At 32.6% G+C, this 10,333-nt stretch overlaps 1 protein-coding gene across 1 annotated transcript; it reads left to right on the plus strand.

Annotated features, from left to right (window-relative positions):
* The first annotated feature begins 4,479 nt into the window (after positions 1-4,479).
* LOC106465230 (G-protein coupled receptor moody-like) lies at positions 4,480-7,243 on the plus strand. The gene has a single exon (XM_013925435.2). The coding sequence runs from the start codon at positions 4,548-4,550 to the stop codon at positions 5,709-5,711; it is 1,164 nt and encodes a 387-aa protein (XP_013780889.1). The 5' UTR covers positions 4,480-4,547; the 3' UTR covers positions 5,712-7,243.
* Positions 7,244-10,333: the final 3,090 nt, after the last annotated feature.

Here is a 10,333-nt window from a genome sequence, read left to right on the forward strand (position 1 = left end):
ATAATGTGATGGTCAATCCAACTATTTGTTGGTAAAAGAGTAGTCTAAGAGTTGGTGGTGGGTAGTGTTGACTAGCTATTTTTCCTGTAGTCTATCACTGCTAAATTAGGGACGGGTAGCTTTGAGCGAAATTCAAAACAAATCGAACCAAACCAGATGTTGATGTTTTACGAATAGCTTGACAGCTTCGCAAATAGAATTAAAAGTTACTTACTAACGATCTCAGTCATGATTCATACTTCGGCACTCAGAAGATATATTTATGGATTGTTCCACTACGTGTTCAGTCAAACGTTTCTGGTTCATTTAAGAATCGTTAAAAATATAGAACTATCACCAAAAAAACTGAATGAACTGAATATTAAGTATAATGAAATTGGTTAACAGCGTGTTGATTTACAACAAATGACCTCAGATATTCCCTTAAGAAAATGTTGTAGTAAATCGAAACGACCGAAAACAAAATGTCAGTTAATAAAGTTCAAGCTTGTAAAGTTTAAACAAAAATACTTAAATACACTCGAGTATGAGGTAAGGTGAATATTGCATAATGCAAGGTAAATATACAATTAATGACACCAGAAAAATTACTATAAAGATTGTTTCATAGTTCAGAACTTCATATCTCACAAACGCTATGAGTGTCGTTGTAGCCTAATGGCTGATAACTTACAAAAACTGTTTAAAATGTGCTCCTAAGGCGTCCATAATTCATTAAATCCATATGGCAAAGGACGTTTCAGCAGCAGTTCCAATTTGATTTAGTATGTTGGCCACTTTCAGGAATTGTACAAGACTTTCCACTGTACCTGCGTGACTTCAGGTACTCCCACATTCAAAAATCAGTTTCACCTGGTTACCAGTATATGGATGAACACATTCTCTATCGCATTTCTTTGCTGAATCACATTGCATGGTACCGTGTAGGATTGATGGTGCAGGTTAGCAGTCCATGTACTGATGATTCTTCAAAAAAGTACAGTCCGTCTGTGAAAACACACCACACTGTCTCCTTAGCATCATGGAGATGTGTAGGAAATTTTACATATGGATTAGCTTCGGACGAAATAATTCATTTGTGTATGTTGATACTTCCAGAAAGGTGAAGTGTGCTTCAACAGTCTATAAAATATTAATAAGTTATTTGGTCTTGCCAAGAACTCCAACACAAAATCACCACATTGGGTTAAACTCAACTCTTTCAGTAGTTGAACATGAAGCAGCTTGTAAGGAAATATTTATAAAGTTGATCAAAAAAACCTTACAAATAGTTGAAATTGGCAAAACTAAACACGGAGCAACATAATATGTACTGCTGTACCCATGCATTTATACTGGCTTGTTCTTCTAGCCTCAGCAATAGTTTCAATAGTTATCGTGGTCTGCCTGCACCTGGCTTATCACAAGTTTCATTAAAAAAATGTTTAACGAACTTGCGCACAGCATCACTGGAACAAGGATCTCTTTGGCTGTTATGCACTCTAAGGTATTTGCTGAGAGGTGCCTTGGCATTACATCCTTTGACGTAATACTATTTTAATATTACGCCTCTCTGCACATTTATCTGTTTTTTTATTGGTTGAATGAACTAAACTGCGATCAACAGACCCATCTATGCTCAAATAAATGTGAGATAGAATTCATAGTGGCGCTTTTAGTGACAACCATGTAATTTGGATCCATATGATACACTTACCACACATGTGCAATTTCAACTTCCTGTGACGTATCGTTTATGAAACATGACGCGCTTAAGTGCGAAACTTTCTTTATAAACACTGTCCTGTAATATAGGATAAAATTGTCATTTTTACCAAAATGAAATTAATTTGACTTCATGATCTTATATATTATTTGCGTATACCTCAAAACCTTCTGTAAAAGTTGTATTACTTAGGCTAATACTCTTATTATAATCGTACATTTAATCAATTACATACAATTATATTTTTGTCTCAAAGGGAATTTTGATAGTTTCAATAGATCCTATATTAAAATCCTGTTCACCGATACAGATATGTTTACAGAACTAATACAGGTTTGTTTGTCTGTTTGTTGTTAAACATAAAGCCACACAATAGGCTATTTGTAATCTGCCAACTGCGGGTATCGAAACCTAATTTCTTACGTAATAAACCCCCAGACTTACCGTTGATCGGCCGCGGGTTCATATTTGAAGTAAAATTCTAAATAGGAATTATAACTATTAGATAACTGATTTCATTATTCTCTCTATAGACGCCATCTAGTAACTACTTAAGAAATATTTTGAACATACATGTTGCTTAAATTTTCTATCAGACTTTAGTAGTTAGCATGCTGGGCTGCGTATCGTAAGGTCCAAGACTTGTTACACGATACGCTGCTAAACTCACTCTGTACTTTCAGCTTTGTGGGAATAATAGCCATAACAGTCATTTCCGCTAGCTGGTTAAGAATAGCCGTGTAGGTGGCGTGTGATGCTAACAGGCTACTCTCTTTCTGGTCAACAGTTCTAATATTACGAATGATTATGGCTGAATCTTGAGTCTTTGGTTTAGCCTATTTAGCCTATGTGTTACATGGGGAGCCGTTTAGTTTGAAAATACTAAGTATCTAAAAGATGATCTAATATATATATATATACACACACACATATATATGTATATATATCATGTCTATTTGAAGAGTAACTAAGCTTGGTAGTAGGGAGCTGTAAAACAATTTCAAAATATTTGGATTGTGTAGGTATTCGTGTGCGAAAACATTGAGTTGTGTGTGAATAGTAAGTGCATGCAAGTCTTTGTGATTATAACATACTATATATCATTGACGTAATGACTTACGGCAAAACTATGCTTTACCTATGACGTTTCTTGCCTTAGATTTTCAGTTATGAAGTAGTGCAGAAGTGTGGTCATTGAAAAACTTACTATTTGCCTTTTAAGTGAACTTAATCTTAAGATTGTCTAATAAACCGCACTTGTAAGTAGGTGGAGAAAAAATGCTTCTTCGATATATTTATTTATAGATTATAAAATTATACAGATTGTTTCTAAGCTTGCTGTTGTTTTGGGTATTCTTATGTACTCTGATTAATCATACAGGCAAAAAATTGTAACTGTAGATAACAAGCGAAACGGCAGAAAATGTTATGCAGAAACAAATCGTAATTTCTGACTCTGAATTTTAAGAAAGAAATCAAACACAGTTTAAAACCAAGTTAAAATTTCAGAAAACCAAAATAAGATTGAGAGAATAAAAAAGACTGTATACAGAAAACATTAGATCCATTCCCCCTAACGTTACAAATGTCATTAGCTAGTTCACCAGCAATAATAGGAAGGAAATCTTCACAAACACTACATCTAAATCGTTATAGCTCTACTGCGATTTGCTTTCCATAGGAAAGTTTTTGGTTGTAACAAAAAGAACGATCAATAACAAAGACAATCACATGGTATCTGCATTCCAGGACCAGGTTTAGTTGACAAATCTGTATGTGCGCCAGTGTGTTTATATGTGTGGAAAATTTTGAACATTTTAAGTAAGCATAAAAGGTTCCCCTGTCTAAGTTAAAAAGCAAAGAAATACACACTATATTTTCTCTGTAAAAGAATTTATCTTCATACTTTTAATAACATTATATCCATGTTATAATTGAAAAAAAAAGGTGTGTCTCAGCCATTCGAAAATTTCTCAGCACATTTTTTTGCTAAACGAGGTTACATGAATATAGTTCATTGGTTTATTAGTTTTTTTATAAGAAGAAAAACTATATAATGGGCTATCAGCGCTCTGCCCACAGTGGGTATCGTTATAAGCCCTCAAATTTGGTGCTGAGCGACGGTGACCTTTAGAATGACAAAATAAATGTAAACCTCTAATACTTTCCATTTATGTATATATGTATATGTACGTTTTCTTCAAAACCAGAAATTTTGGACTCATATAGCTAAGGTTCGAAGCTTTCCCATTTAAAACTGACACTAATTTTCGCTACTGTTTGCCTGACTAATTTGGCTTCGTAAAAGTTGAACAATGCATAATGGTTTGATCTGAAAAGAGATTAAATGAGTTATATTTGAAATCTAAAAGTAGTATATAATTGAGGTTAAATGTTAAAAGTTAAATGCCTTATTTTTGGGCGGAAAAATCAGAACTTTTATACCTGAGGACAAATTTGTTTAGAATATATATTTTTTAAAGATTTAAATTCATTAGTTTGGGCGACGCTGCTTCATAAAATACAGAGAAACGATTTTGAGAGAATTCGAATCTCATACTGAAAAAATAAAAGTCACTAACACGAGCGCTCCTTCTATTTTTCTTGACAAATTGCACAGCTTGAAATAATCTTTCAGGAAATGTAACTTTCCAAACTTCCGCTGCTTTTCTCTGGCATCATCCAAAACGGAAGTGAATATCCACCCAAGAAAAACAGATAACGCTGGGTTTATAAGTTTGCTGAACTGGAAATCAGTTAATAAACGACAACTATAACAAACCAGTTTTTTTGTTTTGCACTGGCTTTTCAAACTCGTGAAAAAGGATTTCAAAATACGTTAATGGCGAGAAATGACAGTCAAGATTTCGAAACCGGAAATATAAATGGAGAAAACTCAACGTTTTCTTGGAATAACCAGTACAACACTAATACATTGGATGACTTCACTTTTTCTTCAGTTAATACAACTAGTACAGCTGTATTTCAGGATTACCCAACTGGTTTACTAAACTTCGGTGCGACCTGCTGTATCATATTTGCAATTATAGGGGTCCCGGGAAACATCATTTCTGTAATAGCATTAGTTCGTTGTCCCCGTCTGAAAAATAATGCAACAACGTGGTTTATTGTCAATCTTTGTATTGCTGATGCCTTAATATGCGCTTTTTCTAACCCTCTTTCTGTCTCGACTTTAATTCAACGAACATGGGCACATGGTGATAAACTATGTGAGGTGTTTCCTATAATAAGATTCACCAATGTAGGAGTGTCTTTGCTGAGTGTCGTGGCAATAACAGTGAACCGATATATTCTCATGGTTCATCCTTCACATTATAAAATCATATACAGAAAACGCACCATCGCTGTAATGATGTTTCTCATTTGGATTATTTCTTTCCTCTTCGTCCTTCCTCCTCTTCTGAAAGTTTGGGGGAAATTTGGATTTGATCCTTCTGCCGGATCCTGCACAATTTTAAAACTCAATAACCGTTCACCAAAGGTTTTTATATATGTATTTGCTTTTGTCTTGCCATCTTTTGCGTTTATCATCTGCTATTCCCGGATATATTGGGTCGTCAGAAAAGCGCATAAAAACGTCCAAGAACAACTAAAAGTTTCTTCGGAAAGACAATATGAATTTAACGGAAAAGAACCCCCAAAGTCCCCAAGGTTAACAACTCTTAATAATCTTCGTGGGAAACTTCATTTGACATCAGCCTCCAATAACAGAAAACGGAAACAACTTTCTAGAGATATCAAACTTCTTCGGATGATTCTGGTCCTCTTCTGCACCTTCATTGTCTGCTACTTACCAATGACCATCGTTAAAGTATCCAGAAAAGAAAGCGATTTTCCAGTGACAAACATTTTAGGTTATGTGTCATTTTATTTTAGTTCTTGTGTGAACCCAATTATTTACGTTATAATGAGTCAGGAGTACAGAAAAGCCTACAAGAACCTTTTTACTTGTTCTAAAGATGCCACCACTTCTTCTACTTCATAAGATTTATTTAGAAAATATATATTTTTAATAGTGATACTGTGTTCGTGTGTGTGAGCTTAGTTTCATTTATTTTCGCAATCACATTTTTTTATAGGTTGAACAAATTTAAGATATTATTTGAGATATGCTTACTCTCTCCAAAGCGAGTGTTAATTTCCTGATTTCTATACAGTTACAATTATTTTCTCGTTTACGTTGACTTGACAACTTCTTTTAAACAGTCATTTATTGTTTATCGGAATAAATCATACTTTAATCAGTCATCTTGAGCAACTTGCTCTGAAACGTTAAGATGCTTCGATTTCATCAACATACCCAAAAAATACTGGAATCATCTACCCGGCAAAAATACTTTCAACAAGACAAACTCTGAATTATTGCAAGAATGATAAGAAAAGTTCTTACCCTCTATGGACGTCTACAATATCATTAAACATGGAATATCTGGATTATACACTCGAGTGCCGAAAAACGACAAAGAGTTGTTCTACCAGCTCTCGGTTTTTCATTATTACACTCTTAATTACTTGTTACCATTTTATAATGTATTGAACCAAATACATTTTTAAATGGTCAAGCACTCTGTGCAATGATATTAAATGGCAGCGTTATTGGAGCTCAGGTTTGTAATATGAGGGTTTGTGTGTAGTTAATATTATGAAGTTTTGTTATTACTATCAGAAAGGCTTAAAAATTTGCTAAAATCGTCATTTTTCCATTATATTTTAGATTAGTTATGTATGAAAGGGCAATATAGTGATGCCTAATTGATAAATATTACGAATTATTTTTGCTCCGAAACATTTTTTCAGCTCGTTATCTAATTTCATCCTTATTTAATTCCTATACGATTAAGTTAGAACTATATAACAAAACAAAAGTATTCCAAAACTTAGAGAATCAAATCAGTTATAAGAAAATATAATTTATTAAAATTAGAACGATTGGTTGGTTGTTTGTTTTAGAGCAAAGTCACATCTATCTGTTGTGTTCACTGAAGGAAATCGAACACTGGTTTGTGGTGTTGTAAGTTCGTAAAACTATCTTTGATTAAGAACGAAGTCTAACCTCTTTACTGTTGAATGTTTCGAATATTGTATGAATTTAAGTGTTTTTTTTTATAAATCTTAATATATGAATGGATTTAATTATATGCCAGATTGAATAAGAGTTTTCCCAAGAAGTATTATTCCTGACCAACATTATATTTTCTAGTTATATGAATTATATATATATATTTATAATAATTATAGATATATATAAAATATTAAGTTATATGAATCACGATTTCCATCGTTATTGCTGTTATTTCGGAATTAAGTAATACCTATCGAACTGTTTAATTCCATATAGATTAAAGAGTATAGAAAACGATAAAAATTAACATATGAACGGCATGTGTTTAGCTGTTTTATTGTAGAATGTTTTCTCTTTGATTCGTTAGCTCGTTTCTTTCTACTAAATAAAAGTAAAAGGGATTAAAATGTCAGATTTTAAAGAAAAACCTGTACTCCTGTATTAAAAACCATTAAATTGATAAATACGCTTTTAAAAATATTGTCTTAAATGTCAGATTTTAAAGAAAAAACCTGTACTCCTATATTAAAACCATTAAATTAATAAATACGATTTTAAAAATATTGTCTTAAATGTCAGATTTTAAAGAAAAAACCTGTATTCCTGTATTACAAACCATTAAATTGATAAATACGCTTTTAAGAATCTTGTCTTATATGTCAGATTTTCCTTACAATGTCTGTTTATGTTTTTTTTTATTTTTCACCATCGGCCGCCATGTTTATAGAATGCAGTTTAAAGAACCTAAAGTTGAGTTGAGTCACATTATGATGAGCCTTAAAGTAACAGGATTTCTCGACCCGTAATTATCAAGTTAGGCCCTTCGCAAAACAAGAAAACTTGGCTATAGGTTTGGGACTACACAATCTTCATTAAAATATAAACCAAAACATTTTTATCTAAAAGAGTTATCAGTTTTTATCTTTAAATTTACAATTTAATTTCCGTTAAAGAGAGAGAAATTAACTTAGTATTGGTACAAAATATGAAACATATTTATCTAAGAGAAAGAAACCAAACAGGTAAAAAAAAAGAGAAAACAAAACATTGTTGCATAGATAATATCATTTTTTGTACTAGTTGTATTAATAAAAAGTTCACATTTGTTTAAAGCCAATAAACATAGAACAAGTTAACAAGTTAGCCTAGTTTTGCTTGCTTAGGACCAGAGTTTGGTTTGTTTTGGATGTCGGCAAAGCTACACCAATGCTATCTGTTCTAGCCGTTTCAATTTAGCAGTGATAGACTAGAGAGAAGACAGCTAGTCAACACCACCAATCACCATCTCTTGAGTACTATTTTACCAAAGAATAGTGGGATTGCTTCTTCATACCCATGACCTCACCCAACAATTATCAAAAACTAATTTTCACAAGAACTGTAGGAATGTGAGTCACATAGTATTAAAGTTTAGCATCTCTCATTCATGACAATCGGTGGTTTTAGGGCTTGCAAAGCTAAAAAACACAGGTTCTCAAGATCATTTTGGGCAGTGCAAAAATTGTGAGTTGAAGCAATAAATTCCCTATTGGACAAAAAATCATAAAATTATTTTTCAAGCTCATTGAAAATATTGAAATCCCTTAGGAGGAAATAGATATAAGCAAAGAAACGTCCAAGAAACCTAGTTTACATTATAACGTCCCCACGGTTGGAAGGACGAGCATGTTTGGTGACGAGGATTCGAATCCGCGACCCTCAGATTGAGAGTCGAGCGTCCTAACAACCAGGCCGAGGACAGGAGAAATCGTAAAGTTCAACTCGTTCAATTTCCTTCTATAGAGGCAAAGTATATACAAAAAAAGGTATTTGGCCTGTCTGAGTTTAGGGTCATATGAGTTAGATAGAAGATAGCTTTGGATGATTAGTTTATAAAGAGCTCAACTTAATCAGGATATATAAAACCATACTAGTAATAATGAACCCCTCTTACAGTATAATATTTCTTCAGACGTATAACATCGTTGTCACTAGCCATAATGTTCCTTGTTTATAAGTCGTGATAGAAGAATAATGGTAATCCATAGATGATAATCTTGGAGATGAGACTGATACAGAAAGTAGTCCCTGTAACATGTTGTGTACCTAATAAGGTTATAATGTTATAATTTTAATGAAAATATTACAAAAACATAGCTCAAATGTTGATAGATAAATGCCACTTCAAAGTAAACGACGGTAAAGTTTGAATTACTTTTTCAAACCGATATAAACAGTAATTATTACATATATTGTGAGGTTGGTTAATAACTTACAAATAGTATCGTGATATTTCTCTAATACGTTGTTGTTTTCTTAGTATAAAGCTACACAATAAGATATATCTACTCTGTCCACCGCAGGAAATCGAACCCCGGATCTTAGCATTGTAAGTATGTAAACGTACCGCTGATCTACAGGAGAGACTTCTTTAATATATTCAAGTTCATTTCTTATTAATGAAATGATACTTTGGAATATTTTCAGAACGTAGAACGCATAATGGTAATCCAAAAACTTGCAACTGTAGTGAAATACTGTCTCTCGTAAGTGCAGAACACTTGGACCAAACATAATGTAAGTTTTTAGTATGTAATAACTGGTGTTTCAGTTAGAAAAGTGTTCGTGTAGCAATATTAAAAACACAATATAAAGGATAATGGTAAGTCTTAAAGCACTAGATCTCAAACTCAGAGTTGATATCAATATTACTGAGGAATCATCTATGAACAAAACAAATAAGTTTGTTAATTTGAGAACTATCTGTGCCAGCCGTCGCTAATTTTGAAGTGCCACTTAACAATAATTTTTATTAATACTTCCAATATGTTAAATTATTAACATATTTCTTTCCGCAGGAATGTTCTGATTAAGGCCAGTCAAAAGAATTCTCAGATCTGATTACGTTGTATATTTTAGTTTATATAGAGGCTGTGGTGAACGGACAAAACATTTATGCTCATTGTTTTTAATACCTTTGACCTACAAACAGTAAATCAAGAAGAAAGTAACTTTAATATACTAGCAATGATAGGGATACATTCTCCATGTACATATTTATTATTTAGAAATTTTGAAAGTTTTAAGTCTGCATGTACTATATCTATCTATCTATCTCATATATACGTTTTAGTTAATATAAGATGTTGTATTATGATTTGAAGTTCTTTCAATAAGATACACAAGGAAAATCTTCATATGTAGATTCATATAACTATTGTTTGTTCATGGAGTCTTGAAAAGAAATATATGCTTAGGTGCAGCAGAATTATTATTTTGACATTAAACTTAACATGAACACAAGAGATATTGAGTTACATGCACTAAATGACTGGCAAGCTTGTCAATTAGACCGGAAAAAACGACGTTGTGATGTCATATGAAGGAAATAAATAGATACTAAATAATATATGTATTTTAGTACAAATTTTTACATTGTCTACTACGCTGTTTAATTAAAAACAGCTTTAAATACAATGGGGGAGCATGTGTTTATTTACTTCTTTGTCTTGCAGGTATACTGACTACAATGAAAAACTTTTTCTGGAATTTACCCCTGGCTATTC

Source organism: Limulus polyphemus, unplaced genomic scaffold (genome assembly GCF_000517525.1).
Source record: "Limulus polyphemus unplaced genomic scaffold, Limulus_polyphemus-2.1.2 Scaffold1876, whole genome shotgun sequence".
NCBI lineage: Eukaryota > Metazoa > Arthropoda > Merostomata > Xiphosura > Limulidae > Limulus > Limulus polyphemus.